General features: G+C 46.7%; 1 protein-coding gene and 1 long non-coding RNA gene across 6 annotated transcripts in view; one reads left to right on the top strand and one right to left on the bottom strand.

The window, feature by feature from the left end:
• LOC133499229 (tetratricopeptide repeat protein 28-like) overlaps window positions 1-18,039 on the bottom strand; it is a 207,264-nt gene that overhangs the window by 54,217 nt on the left and 135,008 nt on the right. For all 5 annotated transcript variants that reach the window (XM_061816985.1, XM_061816986.1, XM_061816987.1 and 2 more), the window contains 2 exons: window positions 16,064-16,336; window positions 14,377-14,507 (listed from right to left, as the gene is read on the bottom strand). In XM_061816985.1, coding sequence (XP_061672969.1) covers window positions 14,377-14,507; window positions 16,064-16,336 — 404 coding nt within the window. The remainder of the gene's footprint in view (window positions 1-14,376; window positions 14,508-16,063; window positions 16,337-18,039) is intronic.
• Window positions 13,483-16,020, top strand: LOC133499230 (uncharacterized). Its single transcript, XR_009794593.1, has 3 exons — window positions 13,483-14,245; window positions 14,392-14,829; window positions 15,044-16,020. It is a non-coding gene; the product is annotated as an uncharacterized LOC133499230 (long non-coding RNA).

The following is an 18,039-nucleotide window of genomic DNA, read 5'->3' as shown; positions in this document are numbered from 1 at the left end:
CACTAGTGGGTATTCGGCGTGTGTATCTTTGTGTGTGTGTGCGTTGGGTGGGGTGGGGCGGTGTCGGTAATGGAGGGAGGAAGAGGGGCAGATAAAAGCCACGGGAGAGCTCGTGTTTGAAGAATGAGAAAAGAGAATGCAACAGACATCCCCAGGCTGAGGCCGTCCTCCCATCTGGATTTCATGCTACAAATGCATCTTGACAGTAAAAGGAAACATCTCTCCATCAGCGTAATGAACACACAACCTGCCGGAACAACAGTGGTCCAAACAAAGTGGCACAGCCCAATTTTCCTACACGTGCATGTGTCCCAGGAACGTCGGCTTATGTGAAAACATGCAAGCAAAAAGGGGCGTTGCGTGAACAAGGCATGTTTGCGGTGTCAAAGTGGATGTTGGGGGCGGGGATTGACGTCATAAAATTTTCATCTACCTTTACCGGATTGGATTTCGTTCTCTCTCCCGGTCTGGTGTTTACACATGCATACAGATCCCACAGGAGGCCCAATTAAATTGGCCAAATGACAGCCACTCAGCCATATCAGAACCTTCTGTTTTTTTTAAACGCAGGAGATTGTTGTGCTTTCCCAAGCGAGGGTGGCTGCAGCTGTGGCTGAGTGCTCCCTTCAACACACGCACACACATTCACGCAAACCGGAGCCAAAAATCACGAACCCTGACCCCACTTTACCCTTTTCGGATTCAAAGATCATTTTCCTCGTGGTCGTAGCTGCTGTTAGCAAATAATAGATTTAAAAAAAAAAAAACAAGTGCTGAAGCATATTGTATTTTTGGAGCGCCTCTCACGATCACAACACCGTTCATCGCGTCAGCTCGCTTTTAGGCAATTTCGCAAATCAATCATCAGAACTAATCGGATTGACTGGCAGTGATGATGTACCAATAGCACTCATTTTGTGACCTGTGCAGATTCCAGCTCATGCATGAATCACGCCACCGGACCTGAAGCTTGATAATTCCTTTGGACTTCACGGGACACGTCAACAAAAGGATTGATTGTCGCTAAAGGTCAAGCTACGGTTAAGGCCACTCGTGACGGTTTCGGTGCCGTCTGCTCCGGGGACACTCACGCGCCCAGCCGGCGAGTAGATGCACGACGCAGCAGCGGCCGTGGAGAATTGCATGGGGCGGACTAATGATACACACAAGATGCAGTGGCGCTTCGGCTTGTGAAAAAGCCTTTTTTTGTCTGAGCTGTGGGTAGTCTGCGTAGTGAGTGGTGCCAGGCTAAATGGCCGATCATTTGCGGTTAGTCCCGAGACCCGCTTGCGCAGTCCCTCAAATGTCCTTACTCTGGGAGTATCTTAAGGCTTGTGGGTTGTATGTGTGCGCACGTGTGTATGCGTCAACATCTGTGTGGCTACATTTATGCTGTTTGTGTATTTTTTCCGCCCGTTTGAGGCAGCGCTGCAGCCATCGGTGGCAAAGAGTCGAGAGAGTGAGAAATCGCATGAGCCGCAAAGTCAAACTGAATCCCACAGTGGAAAATTTGAGTGCTCTGTTCAAGAGGGTGATATTCTCAGACAATACACTAGACAAAACAGAGTTTAAAGAAACGGTCAAATGTTAGGTGAGGAAAATGAAGAGAGGGCAGCAGGGTAACTTAGCTGGTTCTCGGCTACACGACCCCCAGATGACTCCGCTTTCTGCTGTCACAACACCGCTCCCCTGTGACAGGATGTCAGCATTGTTCTGACACGGAAGCGCACCCTCCTGCCCTCCGATATATAAACACATGAATATAAACTCGAATTGAGGAGAAAATTGAAGCGGCCCACTGACAAAAGTTGTCAAGAGGAACAAAAGTGATCCATCCTCTATCAGCTTTGCTGTGGAAAATAAGATGGAGGAAAGCTAAATCATCAAACCAAAAAATGGGCCTACTCTCTCACAAAGCCCCACTCAGCAAAAAAAAAACAAACAAAAAAAAACCAAACATAATTTCCGGTTCATAAACGGCGACTTTTTTCACACCCTGTGGCTTATGCAGTGATGGGGCTAATTTGTGTATTTTTTTTTCTAACGTCCGCAAGGGGGCACGAGCGGAAACCGGTGGAATATATGTGCCGAGGAGGTGACTTTTACCGGTCAGGCCCTATAAGCGCTGTGCTAGCATGTTACTGCCGCGTCTCGGTGAGTTTTACCAGTATGTTTTTTTCTTTAACCGGCCCTGTTAGTGCAGGGGCACTAGCGTTAATGTAGCGGCGCTAGCTTTAACGCGGCAGCGCTAGCGTTAAAATCTCAGTGTACTGTCTTTTTTTTGTAAATATCTCGTGTTTCCATGTGGGCACTTTTGGGCTTTTACACGGCTGCAGCCTACGTATGTCCCAAATGGTATTTCCAATACAAATGTATTGGGCGAGGCTTACAACCAGGTGCGCCCTGTAGGCCGGGAATTACAGTAAGCACATTACAAGAAGGAATTTTTCAAAAATGCTGGACCTCTTCCATTGTCTGCTGCATGTGTTACATCACCTATGGTGGAATCATATACCAGATTAAGGTTTGCTAATCCAAAATAAACAGCGGCATTCTGAAATGAACTTGCTTGGTAAGAAAGTGGCTATGCTGCCATCATACGTACGACCTTACGCCGCGTTTTATGCAGTCGCTTAGGAGCACTGGCCATCCACAAAGCAGTGCAAATCAAAATCAAAAGCAACTGCCTTGGTCAAAGGAACTGACAACAACTAACCGAAACATGATGTATTTCATAGTTAGGTAACCTTGAGTACAAAAGAGCATGCTATCATCACAAAAAAAAGGTTCCCATGCTGCACTTTAAAGGCTGGATCTTCTTACTTTGCTCACTACAAAATGAAAGCAATTTTATAGTTGATTGGAAAGACAACAAACTAATAACAGTTGAATTAATAAAAGGAAGGCTGCATTTTAACCAGTCTATCCTTCAAAAGCCAACTGGCTGTTGTTATGACTTGGAGTTCCTTCTGACAGCGTGCCAAATAAAGCACAGCTTGCGGGGGCCCCAGCTGCAAATGACAGAATTCAGCAGGAAGCCGTCCAGTCGATCCAAGGACGTTGCACTCCTGCCTTATTCAAGGATGTTTTGGAGGCCCCTGGACGGGAGCCACCGTCACTGACAGCACAAACAGCTGGACGGCCAGCTTTTCGGTGGCAAGAAGACGATTTCTTTACCAAGGTAACGAGTGGAAAAGAGAGGAGAGACGAAGCGAAGATTGTCGTGGAGGGGAGCAAAGAGACAAGGTTACAAAGGTTAAGGTTTAAGAGAGCCAGATGATATTGATCTTCAGCAGAGCTCTTGCTTGGGGCATGCTGACACGATGGAAAAAAAAAAAAGAAGTCAGCACCTGACTGTTCTCATGGAGACACATTTACACTCCATCTCCAATCCATTCAGTAACAGTAATTTACGCTTCAACCAAATTTCTACGACACCGATACAGTATCACGGGATCTTCTTAACAAACAAATAATTGAAAAAAAAAACAGGCAAGGTTTTGTCTTTGTAAAATTGAATTTGAAAATTTGCAAATGCTTACAGTGCCTCCGTGTCCATAAAGGAATTTTAGAGCACTCGAGTCTCCCTTTTTTTCATTTTTTTTTTAGGAGTAGAAACAGGTCAGGCAGAAGTTCTTTTTATCATCATAGTGGCCGAATCAACTTGAGATGGATCCCCTGTGCTTAGCCCTCATTCTGCGATAAATTAGACACACGAGAAGCGAACTCTGTGAAAAATGTGCATGTCATTGCGTTGTTTTTTCGATACATTCAAATTTCCACATGATCGCAACAGTACCTTGGCCTACTGCTTTGCGATGAACACGTGGGACGCAAACTCCGTCCATTAGAAGCAGGGAGTCCAAATCCCAATTGTCATGGTCCTGCCCGTCCCTGTCCTGGTCGTACCAGTCCCCGATGCGGCACGCACCGGCCACAATCAGCGGAGGTGCACACTTGCGCCTCATCTCCAGTAATCATCTCCCAGTTAGATAGAACCACACATACAGTCTGGCCTTTGCCAGATCGTTGCTTAATGCCCCGTTCCCGCCCTCTCGTAATCCTATTCCTGATCTCCCGTGCACAGATCCCTGCCTGTCCGCTGACCTGCCTTCTACATCTGACGTCCTGCCTGATCCCCAACCTGGAATGAATAAACACTTTTCCCGAACTGCCTCTACGCCTCCCGAGTCGTGCATTTTGATCCAACCCGGTGTTCTGGTCGTGACACCAATAATGGACACCAATCGCCTGGATAAAAATTATTGGGAAGCGGAAGACTTTCCATCCAGAAGCGAGTGTTCATCGCTCACCTATAAGTTAAAGAGCCAACGGAAACATTCGCCATTCCAACTTTGGTCACCGCACTCGATATCGTGCCGCTCGAAGAAATCCGCAATTACATGCCATGTAGCAAAAGGAACTTCGTGGACTGCAAGCCGCGGTGCACAAATCCCTTCTCCCCTCTGCGCTTTTACTCCCTAAATGTAATTACAAGCTTGGCGCTGGCGTCGAGGGCGGTGACTGTGACGTGGGCAACCCGCATCACACCGGCATGTGCCGGTGGGACTTAAGGGCGAGGGGGGCACCACTAAAGCTCCTTCACACCTCTTTGCTCCTTGGACTGCTGGATAGTCACCTCCAATTCATAGCAGAATAACTTGAATATTTCAGCACTATTGGGGCCTTCGCTTCTATCACCGAGGAGAGGGCACTGCTTTGACTGATAAACACTGCAGAGAATCCCGCGACTGGGTTTTAGCTTCACATAAGTAAACACGTTATTCATAAATGCACATATATAGCGCCTCTGAAAGCTGCCTTTCACCAGCTCCTTCTGTCACACAGCTCTAAGACCGTGAAGTGACCTCAACGTAGTATGACGGGAAAAAAAATCTCCGTGACATTCATTTATGTGTCCCACATAAGAGGTGTTTTTTTTTTTTTAAATCCTTTTGGAGTATAAGATGGACTACGTCGCCATTTTAAAAATGGCGTGCGTGTACGCTTCCACATAGAGACAAATGACGGCGCGTCTCCGGGCCAGGCGCACGGAGCGGCGCCGCGCGGATGTTTTGCATTTGCCGGTAATATGGTTGGCAGATAACCGGGCGGGGGGAAAAAAAAGAATGAAAATGATCACCCGTGGGAGATGGAGTGCGAGTCAAGTTGTAGGGAAGGGTTTGGTGCAGATAAAACGGAAATAATGGCTCGCTTTTAAGACGTGTTTTCTGGGCCATACGGGGCCACCTGCCAGCGTTGCCTCGGGCTCTGAGCGCACATCGCCAGACTCTGATTGACAGGGAGGGTAAATAGTTGCTGGCGGGGCCCCTGATTGTATCTCTTGCCCTTGGCATAATAGAAGACACAGACAAAGAGTGATAGTTGCAGCCCCTCAACCGGAACCTATGTTGGCATATATCGTCGGAGCAACCTGAGATTCTCGTGCGATCGGAGTTGCTTTCTGCTTTAACCTGCGCCCACAATACCGGAACGCACATTTCTCTCCGCTACTTTAGCTGAAGTCTTCAGGAAGAAGAGAAGGCAGCATGTCCTCGTCGAGGAAGATACAGGAAGTGTTTCATTGAGGATATGGGGCAAATGTTTACCAAACACTCACGCGGGGATGATGTTAGAGTTTGAAGGGCTGAATTTTCTTTTGGGGGGGGGGGGGATGCCGGTTGTCTCCAGGTTATGGAATGTAATCGCTGGGATTTATTTTAGGAAGAACAGTCGGCGCTCATTGGCCCACTTCACTGTAAAGAGGCTAAGGGAAACTTTGAGAGCTGAAGAGAGCCAGCTGACATAGAAGCAACAACTGAAGAATTCCTCTTATATCAATCAAGAGAGGGAATGCAGGAGAAAAAAAATTGCTGTCTCGTGTGTTTCATTGGCATCGTCACATCGGAGGAACGAAGCAATAAACGGCTATGTTTGTGCTTCCATTAGAAGGCAGGATGCAGGCTGGATTGCCGTACTACAGTATATGCTTAACCCATCACATTTGGCGGCACCAATGAAAGGGAGTCCAAGTGAGAAAGGAAAGCAGAGGGAGAAACAACGGCGCCAACATCAACAATCATTATACAACTCATTCTCCATCTGCCGCCTCGAATTGATGAAGCCGGTCTCCAAAATGTCACTCGAGCAGCAGCAAAGGCAATGGGCGCACTGCTTTGTAGATTTAGCACGAGATGGTTCATAAAGCAGATCAGCAGTATTACAATGCTATTACTCCAACTTTGTATGGCGTATACAAATCAAGGCCCAGAGAAACACAATAGGTTAACTTGAGCTTGGAAGAGCTCCGACATCACAAAAGCATTAACACTTTTTTGCCTCCATAGTGGTTGCATTAATATCCTTGATTCACACTCTCAAACTTGAACACAATTTGTTTCTTTGTAAATCAGGTACCGCACCCTTAAGAACACAGTTTTACTACAACCTCCACATAGAATCTGACTTGTGATTAATGTTCGCCAGCAAATGCATTGCCGGCAACGTATCGCAGGCAATAAACAAGTGGAGTACACGCTGGAGACCGGCACCAGCAAAACTCATCTTCTCTGAGATTGTGAGCTTGTGACGCAGTCCATATAACAACCGTAAAGTCGTTTTGGTGCATCTGTTCGGAGCCGCAGTAGTACACAAACTGCGTGCAAATACAAAGATGAAACCGGAACGGTCGCTTTTTGTCTGCTCAGCACTGATGAAACGCTTCCCACGGCGAACTTTAATCACACTGGAAAATGAGTTGAAGATATGTCGTAACCCCGACAGTGTCATTAAGGCTGTCACTCTGTCCCCCGGAGTGCAGGGAAGAAGAAACGCCGCTGGCCTCCGCCGCGCATCAGGTCGGCCAGAACTCGTGCAAATGCGACAGGGAACCCCCATGTGCTCGTGCTATCTGTCAGTCTAAAAGTGGCATAATGAAGCTGTATAATTATGGATTCCGCTTTGTTTGACCGTAAAACCTCAAATGTCAAGCGCACCAACTCCAATGGCGCTCAAGAGCAATTGTGACAAATGATCTCATGCTCTCAAAAAGGACTGAAACCCTATCATGTATGTTCGCCCTCACTTATACCAATGCAGTGCATGCAGGCAGAGGCATGGAGAACACACGGTTCGAGATAAGTCTCCATATGCCATCAAAAAGTGGCGTGTGATTGGCGCTCTGCGGAGCGACTGCTTCTCTCATCATTAACTCTTCGGAGGATCACGCTACGCTAATCACGCTAAGCCTCTCTGAATGGCGATGAAGTCAAAAACGTGCCCGAGCACACATTCGCGGCGGCTCCGCTCGTTGCGCAGCGGCGCACACAAAAACACACACTGCACAACAGCTTCCTCGACAGCCAAAATGGTCAAAAGGAAACGTGCAGCCTGCAAATGTTGATACTACATACAGGCACATTATAAAGCTGTTGCTTGCAAGGTAATGTCCTCCCCATTACGTTAACGGCTCAGTTTCGATTTCCTGTTAAACAGTGAAACTTAATCTTGGCATCGAAATCTAAAAGAGGAAAATGTTCAATTAACGTTTTATTTCAAAGTGACTGTTCACTGAAAGCAATAAACTCCTGTTGTTGTTTTATTGCAGCCAAAACGATATTCTAGAAATGAGCGTGAAACAATCAAATCAAAGTAACCCCCCATTGCACTTCCAGCGACACCCTTGCAGTGGGTTCGTCGGTCAAATGCCGACGGCTACATCGGCAACGTGAACGCAAAGACCTCATACCAGCACGGCACACGCACTCCAAGAAGTCTTCAAGGAACAACTTGCAAGACCCACTTTGTCGGAAATCACACCGTTTTCTTTCAACGATCTGTTTCAAGGAGGTGATATTTCTCCATCGCACAATCAACCGACAGTACCACTCGCGTTACAGCGTTTTACAATAGAAGTGAAGATGACTGCAAGCGTGCACGCGCGTGCGCCCGCGTGTGAATCTGGGTCGTAGCCTCTGCTTGTGTACCGAGATGTGGCACCGCAAGGGAACCGACTCCCTTCCATCAAAGTTTGCCACAAGCTGCAATTAAGTCTGATGACAGCACCAGCAATAGCGACTAAATTTTCTCGAGCCAACTGCGCTACCATAAAATACCCGAGACGTCTTTGCCTCCGGTCTCACGACTGAATATTTGACAATCTCTGCGCCACACGGTTCTATTCTTCATTTAAGATGGGACCTTGGTGTGAGTCCCGCAAAAGCCGGTCTCGAGCTTTATTTTGAGACCATATTGGGTGTAGTGCACAGTATAGGCAGAACCCGTAGGGCTGTGTGCTCTCACTTAAGACCGAGTACCGGACTTTCATTTCACTCATTTCGGGCCTCCTAGTTTTAATCCATTTTATTGCTTTCGCGGAGCTCATTCCACAAAAGACACATTCCACCTCCTCATAAAGTAAGAGGGCTCCCATCCAAGCGAGATTGGAGAAGGGCTCAATATTGTGCCACAGGGACAAGAATGCTGATGCTGCCTTAACTCGCGACAATAGCTACACTGAGCGTTGAGAGGCAGAATGAGCAGAGGAATAAAAGCACATCTTAGCGTATATGTATTGTTTGGAGGCTTGGACTGAGCCAGACTAAGCAGCTATAATCCCGGTCCTTGGCATTGTGTCAGGAGCCTAGCAAAAGGCCATTTCCTCAGAATGCATAAATGCTGTGTCTGACATCCATCCCAGTGTGTGTCGAAACTAAATATAACACGCACTTGTAGCTCGGCTGACCTCTCGCCGTGGGAGAGCCGCGCTTTCTCTTGTTTACAAAGATGGCGCGACTTCAAACTCAGCCACAAATTCAGAATTTCGCCACATCTTGAAGAGCAAGTCTCTTAACGAAAAGGCTATCCGAAGAGGAGTGGTCCAGTTCCGATTCAAATTTTCAAGGAAAAAAACAAAAAGGCGAGGAAGTGAAGGGACTTCTTCCGTCTGGTTTAAAGGAAAAAGAGAAACACCCAGCCATCAGCGGTCTTCTTTTTATGTAATTGAGCAAATTGGAAGAAGGGAGCATAAGCATGAACAGACTTTTCTAAAGTATCGGTGACTAATCACGGCCAGAAATTGCTCTCGAGAGCGAAAACAAAGTTCAGCCGGGGTAGCACCCGCACGACGTTTGCTGTCTGCGCCTCCGACTGGTCCAACAACCTTTCCCCTTATCTTCTAATCACTAATTACCGAGCAGCCTTCGCTACATAATGACATACGGCGTAGTGTTGCGTATCGCCTGAAAATGCCATTTAAACAGACCGAAAAAGGACAAAAACAACAAGAACGCGAGTTTAGATCAGTTCATTCCAAATATGCATAAATGCTCGCCTTGCATTTCAGCTCAGCTGTCCCTTGCCATAATGATACGGTTTTGTTTTGTTTTTTTAAATATGAGACATTGAAGCAGATGATTTCATGTGGTGCTGTGCAATGAGATGAAATCCCCTTGCGGCAATAAATAATAAACGCTTTTGTCTAGGGGTGTACTTCATTTCATTTTCATATTACAATTAGGACTAGCTGCAGCTAAACCAACTCAATACACTCCTCACAATCTTTCATCAGTCACTGGGGACACTATTATACTGCACGCTCATAATTCCAAACACATTCAATACATGTATACACACATTAGTTACTGTCCCTTCTTTTTCCCCTCACCCTTTCTTTTATTCACAACAACCAGCTGGGACTCCTCTCCTCCATCCGAGTACATCTCTTTCCCTTACTCCCTCTCCTTTTCCTTCATTAAAATGGACTTCCTAAAACCTCCATTCATCTTGGTGACAGCTTTTCTATCGATCGGGTTGGAGAGAGGGATGCGGCTTTAAATGGCTCTGTGGCCATTCCGGATGAGGACTGGACTGGACTGAGGACAATAGGGGGTGTGGGGGTGGGGTGGGGGGGGCAGAGGGACTGAGGCAGTACTGGGTTTAGCCGGCGTGTCCCAAATTAGGAGTCACAAATGTATTTCAGTCGTTGCTGACTGACATAACTTCCCTGAGGCTAAGGATGAGAATTTACGTGAAAATGACTCAATCGCTCAGTACTAAGGATTAGGCCGATGAGATCAGATAATGAATTAATCTCACACTTTGAAAGCAGACACTTAAACCCTCCTCCCCGCATCGCTCGCAGGCTATCTGGAAGGTTTCCTGAAATGGAGCTTTACGGGACCACTGCAAACATTTGTTTCACTTGGCGACACGGACGGGCAATGCATTTCCATCAAAACCATGTGAACCGGCGCTCCGCTGGAATGCGTTTAATCGACCTCCGTCCCTTATCGTCGGACGACATCTATGAAAGCAACAGCAAATCTACCTGCCAGCATAAAGGGAAAGACTTGGGATTTGCTTATTGTCGTGCGTTTTTTGTCCATTTGTAAAGGAGGCTGTCGAACCCCTGTAGGTCATCTATCCATTTTCCGAGCCGCTTATCCTCACAAGGATCGTGAGGGTACTGGAACCTATCCCGGCCGATCAGGCAGGAGGCGGGGTACATCCTGAACTGGTTGTCAGCCAATTGCAGGGCACATGGAGACAGTTGCGCTCACAATCACATTTTTAGGGGGAATTTAGAGTGTCCAATTAATGTTGCATGTTTTTGGGATGTGGGAGGAAACCGGAGTGCCCAAAGAAAAGCCACAAACTCCACACAGGCGAGGCCGGGATTTGAACCACGGTCCTAAGAACTGTGAGGCCAATGCTCTACAGCAGGGCTCAGCAACCTTTTTGAGGCCGAGGGCTACTTCGTGAGCACCGATCGTATGAAGGGCTACGTGACCTGTTTGCGGCAAATTTCAGACTCAGTTCATTACACGTATATAAAATATTTTTGTTTTAATTTATTGCAGTAAATGTCATGACAGGTATTTTAAATTTTTAATTCACGTAAGCAAGTCACATTCAGAATTTAAAGCACAAATAATAGTAACAATTTGTGGCTTAGGGTATTTTTAGAAGATACCTCGCAGGCAGGCACCTTATATGGTCCTCGCGGGCTACCATTCGCCCGCGGGCACCACGTTGGTGGCCCCTCCTCTACAGCTATTCCACCGCACCGCCACCCTGTTGGCCAATCATGAGCAATACCTATGGGTCCGTTGGCTCTCATCTGTAATGATATTGTGCACCTCAGCAGAAAGTAAGTGTCTGCTGTGACGGTGTCACTCTTTATTTGTCATCTAATCTGTTCCTCAGCATTGCCATCGATTGCTATAGTGGGTGAAGGAAAAAGGGACAGGCTGCGATATTATAAGACGAATTACCGTACTTAACTTCCCAACAGCGAGTGGGTCATTTTATACACTCCGCGGTATCATTTGGATTTAAGTACAGTCTTGTTAAAGCAGCCTTAACAGTGTGTCTTGCGCTTTCTTGTGTGATAACTCGGCAATGAGGAAACGTAGTCTACGCACGGAAGAACTCCAGAGGACTGACGAGCCACCAATTTCATTGTCTTCTTTCACAAACGTTTAAATTGTTTGGAAAGAAGAAAATAACAAATCATGTGATGTAATTTCCACAAGCAAAAGTGCATGAAAACAGGTGGGCATTCCATTTTTATTGACTCCAGAGCAGGTAAACCCGCCAATCCTTGTTTCCCAGTAGTGTTCACGGCCCTTTGGTTGACACGAGCTGTCCATCCCTCATGATTCATGACTATGCGAGCGGCTGTCCAGGTGTTCCGAACCACTGGGGCGAGCAGGTGGTGCCTCATTAATAATACACATTGGCCTGGGAATACTGGATCGTGTAGACTTTGGAGTCTCTCAGACTACCGTGTATCCTCAGCTTCGTATTCATATTCATAGTTGCTTTATGGTGATTTCTTACATACGTACAAACCGGCAGAAACACAGACAGACATGCTGTCGCGTTTCATTACGCAGGGTGCCAAACTCCTCCGATCATGCTCCCACCCTAAATTTTTCTTAAATTGCCTACTTGTCTCTTCCTTAGGTCCTCCTTTTTCATCAGCAAAGTATCGGATAATAAAGGAACGAGAGGGTGATGCCCACTTCCCCTTGTGCCATCTTTTATTAGTGTCAACCCGCCGAAAGAATGAAAGAGCACATCTCCAAATCCTAACGACTCTTTAATGGTCTTCTCCGACGCGGACCGACAAACAGTGACCCTGACGGGAGGATCACCCACTTTTAGCTTTGTTGCTAGCTCCCCATTTAGAGGCTCGGCACTGGTGTTATACCAGCTGAGGTTTAACAGGATCCGCACAGGCTGAAACCAGCCAAAAGATAAACATCAGTGATAAAAACACTCTGTGCCACTTTGTTTGGGAGCAGCAAAGTTTGGGTCCATTAATCACAGCAGATGTAGTGAGAGCAGACATAGATAAACAATTGCAGAGCTGGAAAAAAAGAAATAGGGACAGAGTGAACAAAGAAAGAAAGTTTCTGTCTCTTGTACTTTTCCCTGATTGTGATTCCCATTTCAATTTGGGGTTGGGGGAGTCAGCTGTTGAGTCTTTTGAACATCACCCGAGACGTACGAGTAATTAGAGGCCGCGCTGCCGTCAGCCCAGCTCAGTTTCTCCTAAATACTCACACCCAAAATTAGGGGTTTACCTCCCTCTCGTCAAAGCTACTATTTCAGATGAGAACGCCGCAGGCGTACAGGCGCGACCACTCGAAGTCTTGCAAAGGAACACAATCGAAGAGCTTTGCTTCAACCTTTGTTAATGATGCCGACTTGTCTTTGATTAAAAAAAAAAAAAAACTGAAACAAAAGATGTCTTTGGGAGTGCGGTTGTGTTGACAGCTGCCGCCGATCCATCCGAAAAGGCTGAAAGTTAAAGAAATAGTAACTTTGCGCTAGTCCATGACCTCACCGGTTAGGCCCGCCGCACCGCAGTCACGGCTGACAAAGCGCTCACGCTCAGCCTTTGCACGCCTCTGCTTTATTTCTCATCCCGTTTGCTCTTTCCAGCTTGGACACGTGTCCTTTTCTATTTCTCGATGACATTTGTGCCGATCTATCAGTGACACAATTGGTGGCCGCATAAGGCTTGCTTTTCTCATTACGTGGTTCTGTTCTTGTCCCCATTTGAAGTCGTTTTCTTCTGTTTTTTCAGCAGTTGAAAAGAAATCCCATGCATGTGAATGTTTTGGATTTTTATACAGACGTACACCAGGTAAGGTACCGCTTCTTGATTTGAACTGACCTCACCGGGTTGAGGAAGTAGACAGCAAAATGAAAACTTTGCTTAGGTTCCCAAGTCCAGACTTCCCATCAAGCTTACATTATATATTACACTATCACATATGCACATTTATCTGTGCTACTAGTCTCAGACACTTTTCTTGTCTTCCCCCCTCCCTCCACTGGAAGGTAGACATGTCCTAGGAAATCCAGTCAGAAACAACATCCCCACCTCCGGCCTCTAGGAAGTGACCTCAGCCTGAAAAAGGCCAGATAAAAAGTCCACACCAGAAAGAAAAACAAGCGAGCCAGCCGTAATGAGCTACGCGCCAGGCTCCAGCTGGTGTGACACACATATGACTGTGATTAGGCGGCTTTTTCTTGGGGGGGTTGGACGCGCCGGGACGAGCGGGAGGGCTCGTGCTTGCCCAATCGGAACATTGCATGAGGCAACTATCAGCCCTTTTGCTCAATATCTGCGTTGCAGATTGCGAAATAGCAACATGCCCGCAAAACTGTATACAAACAAATGAGAAATTTTCTGCGACAGACTGAAGGACTCTGATCTCATTTTTGAAACATTTTGTCCTGCTGCTTTGTCCAGACTTTGACTGGACTGTTTTTTAAACGCCTCGTGATATCAGCAAGGACAAACAAGCAAACTCCGCAGCCTGGTCGGAAGGATAAGGAATGAAGGGGAAATGGAGGCCATTCTTCTCCTCGGCTGATGGCAATTGTGTAGGAATACGAGCAGCCGTCAGCCCCCAACAATGACCACAAAGGCCAACGGGACGCGACGGAGGACGTCACAGGACAGTTTTTGTTTTCTCTCGATGCCCGATAAACAGAATTTGCCGGAACTTTTGCCTTAAATATACCTTTCTCGACTTGTTCATGAATTCTAGACATACAGTATCTGCGTGAATGTTTTGCAGGACGAAAAGGTCATCTAATGACCCTGCTCTTGGTATGCAGCCCACCTTCAATGTGACCTCCATTCTGACTCAATACCTCTTTCAAAACAGACAAAGAGCAGCAGGGTTGCTGTGTCCTTCGGGTCGCTTCTCAAAAGCTGCAAGAGGTGAAGGCACAATCTCACACAAACAGCTGATAAGATACTCTGAGAAAACAAATGCCGCCGCCACCTCTCATTATTATCTTGTAAAGGTAGCTTGCTTTTTTTCCATTTGCCACCACGCGTGCGCTTCTTACCTCTCTGTCTTTCAGCTTCATGGCGAGAACCAGCTGGTTCCGATGGTTGGTCAAAGCCTCACGATAGTTTCCCTTGGAGAAGAATGCCGAGCCTAAATTCCCATGAGCACGGCATTCCCCTGTTTGGTCACCTGGAGACGAATGGGATTCATTATCCTCAGGGCAGCGGGCGATTGCAACGGCAACACTGTTTCCGAACATTTCTAGCCAGCGGTGTTGAACCGTAATGTGAGCCTTGGGGGGGGGGATGTTGCACATTCTCTCTCCACCGTAGAATGGTTTCCCTGACATCTAGTAGTGTTAAACTCACCTCTCCCCGGTTTGAGATGGAAACCACTTATTTCATCTTAACGGAGGGGCTTCGCTGACACGTAGCGAGAAAAGTGCAAGTGCCCGTGAGCTACCTGAGAATCCCACTTCCACATTTGCAAAGGCTTTGCTAAGGCATGCAAGGTTAGTCTTTTTTTTTTTTTTTTTTTTGGCCGAAAACATTTTCTCAACAAAGATTTGTCCGCGCATGTAAAACAAGGCTGTTACATTTGGTGAATTTAACGTAAGATGGGCTCCTGGCAGACCCGTAAATGTGACGTACGTTCAAATTAGTGTTACGGTCCATCGTCCACACCCCCGCTATATTGCATTTATTGCACGGCATCTATTTTTCCAGATTTTTACAGTCGAGGGAGCAGTCTGAATTTAAGTCGGTGTAGTTCCACGTTGTGCAACGACATGCTGAAGTCTGCTGGAAGACAAGCAGCGTCATTGAAAGCAAGAAAAAGGGCCAACGAAGGTCACCAAGTGCACTTCAGTCATGACAGTTGTTCCCACAGAGTGGAGAGACTATATGCCTGGAAGTACTACTGCATGCCTTGCTTTGTGTGTTACTGTTGGACGTCTACATTTACCATAACACCAACTATTATTTCCATTAGCCCATCTATGGCGTTTTGCATTACATGTTAATGTTAAAGGGGAAATCCAATGGTTTGCTTTATGTATCCAATAGGTCACGTAATACGTACCCTGTCAAATCCTCTCTCATTTAATACTGTTTTGAGAAGAACAATTACGAATTTTCGCGAGTCACATGACCTACGTGGGCGTATGTGACGTGTTACGTGGTGTTCTAAACGCTCGATTACATGCGACACCATTATGCCCAGCGCGTGCCCTACGGAGGAATACTTCCATACAGATTTGAACCTGTGGGTGTAAATAATGTCAGGAGCTCGCTCGGCCAGGGAGCGCGGAGCGAGCTCGTCAGATTCCACCGTCATTCCACCCGAAGAAACATCCGAATATTCAACATTATTTACAGCCACAGGTTCAAATCTGTATGGAAGTATTCCTCCGTCTTCCCGATGAACCGAGTGAACGAGCCGCTCACGGCTGCGTATGGAAGTATTCCTCCATCTTGGGTTAGATGGATAAATCCGAGAAATCAGCGCTGGGCTTAAATAGTGTCCCATGTAATCGAGCGTTTGGAACGGCACGTAACACGTCACATACGCCCTCGTAGGTTATGTGAATCGCGAAAATGGCAGCGCCCCTGAAAATTATTGCCTCTCTTTTTATGTGTCAGTTTTCAATAACTGTCAACTGTATGACAGCTAAACAAAACACCCAAATCATTAAGGACATGCTGGTGATTTTGTCTGTCAATTGCTGTAGTTCCAAGGCCTCTTACCTAAGGTCTTGGCCACCTCCAAGTCCTGCTGCATGTAGCCGGTGCTCTTCTCCGTGTTGCCCAGAGACCAGTGGGCGCTGCTGAGGGCCGAGAAGACCGAGCCTCGCAGCTTGAGGCTGCACGTGCCGATCTTCAAAGCCGCTTCTAGAACTACGACAGAAGCTGTGTGGTGGCCAGCTGTCAGCAGCTCCTGGCCGATCACAGACACCACCACAAAGGGACTCTTGTCCAGCTTCATCTTTTGCAGCTGTTGATAAGTTGGCTCGAGAGACTCTGCAGGGGGAACATGAGCGAGACCGGGATTAAAAACTGACTGTGAAAAAAATAGCAAATTGTAAACTTGTGCTGATTGACAACTTTATCGGGCTTTGCTACAACTTTTGTAACATGTTTGGTCAAGTTTAGCATTCATTCAGTAGCGGCTGCCTAGTGCCGGTCCATTAGCGCGCACACAGTTCGTCACTGAGTGACAGTTTCCAATGACAATTTTTATTCGACCCGCTCAACCCTGGCCTGACAATCGCAAACTCACAATTCTATTGCGTAAACAGTACAAATGAGTCCAAACACTTGGAGCTAATCATGAAGCAAATGTGCGCGAATGAGAGAATAGGGCAGAATGAAGCCGAGTTGATTGAGAACCGAATTTATATTGCTCCACAAGTGGCGGAGGCACAGCGATGCAGAGCAGACGCACACAAGGTGACCTTTGAAGGGGTTGAAAAGACAATGACATAAATCAATGGCGGGGTGGGCCGCAAGGGATTGGGGATTCGCAGCCTCTTCAGATTGCATGCCCTCTGGCAGACACCAGCATCCAACAAGCCCATCGGGGAACACGGCTTTTGCTTCAGTGGATCTTTTTTTCCTATAACTGACTCAGAACTAAATCCATATGTATCTGTAGGAATATTCGCTATTACTTCGCCGAGTATGTTATTACAGCGTAACCTTTGAAGGCTTGTCTGTTCTGTGTTCGCCACTGAAATGATGTCTCGTACTTTAGCATGGACTTGATCAACTGAACTCTTCTTTAGCGTTTAGGCTGCTGTGCTTCCTGTCATCGTCTTTGTTTGATGGCCATACGGAAAACGCCAAGATGGCTTAGAACAACCCTGAAATGAAACTACAGCACTAAGTTGCACCCAAGTGGAAACCACGTCACCCCTTGACATCAGATAAAACGGCAGATGATGCGGAACCTCAGCGTACCTCGCCAGACCGTAACTCAGGATTACAGTCTGCATTTGTGTTTTACTTCAACTTGATTTATTCAAAAAGAAGGGCCGCTAAAAGAAGAAGAATGAGAAGAGAGGAACACGTCTGTGTACATCTGCAAGGAGTCAATAAGGAGAGTCATTTTCAGGGGGGAGGAAAATTTTGGACTTAAGATTCAGCATCACTTTGTGCATTGCCAGTCGTCAAGTTCGGGCAGCGTGTTGATTGTTTTGAGGTTTTACTCTTAAGGGGAGTTGCCCTCCACAGTATTTCTACAGCTGCATGTGAATTTGCCCCACAAATGGCGACACTTGCCGGTGTGACGGTCTGAGCGCTCCCGGTGCTGAAAAGTCTCTTTGTGATTAACGCGCATGTATTTTGTAAACTTCTGGCCAGTCTGAAACATCCCCATCCGTGCTTGAACATGTGCCATTCGACAACTTGTTGCCGAGTGTTCATGTTCGCTATGGACTTCTCCCAAATACGAACACCGCGAACATACATATATGTGTATATCTTTTTTTTTTTTTTTTAAATCAACTTTTGTTTTAAGGTTATGGTTAGGATATAACGTATGTTAGCTACCTCTGTGGAGAAGAAGGAGAACTATGAGACCGGGGGATTTCCCTGTAAGTGTCTGCAACGTACCAAGAGTTCCCCTGTTAGTAACGCGTGCGCATTAATCACAAAAAGACTTCTCAGCACGGGGGAGCGCTCGGACCGTCACACCGGCAAGTGTCGCCATTTGCGGGGCAAAT

The sequence above is a fragment of the Syngnathoides biaculeatus genome, chromosome 4, assembly GCF_019802595.1.
Source record: "Syngnathoides biaculeatus isolate LvHL_M chromosome 4, ASM1980259v1, whole genome shotgun sequence".
Classification (NCBI taxonomy): Eukaryota; Metazoa; Chordata; class Actinopteri; order Syngnathiformes; family Syngnathidae; genus Syngnathoides; species Syngnathoides biaculeatus.
Note: the sequence above shows the minus strand (reverse complement) of the source record. Positions and strands in the feature narration are given on the sequence as shown.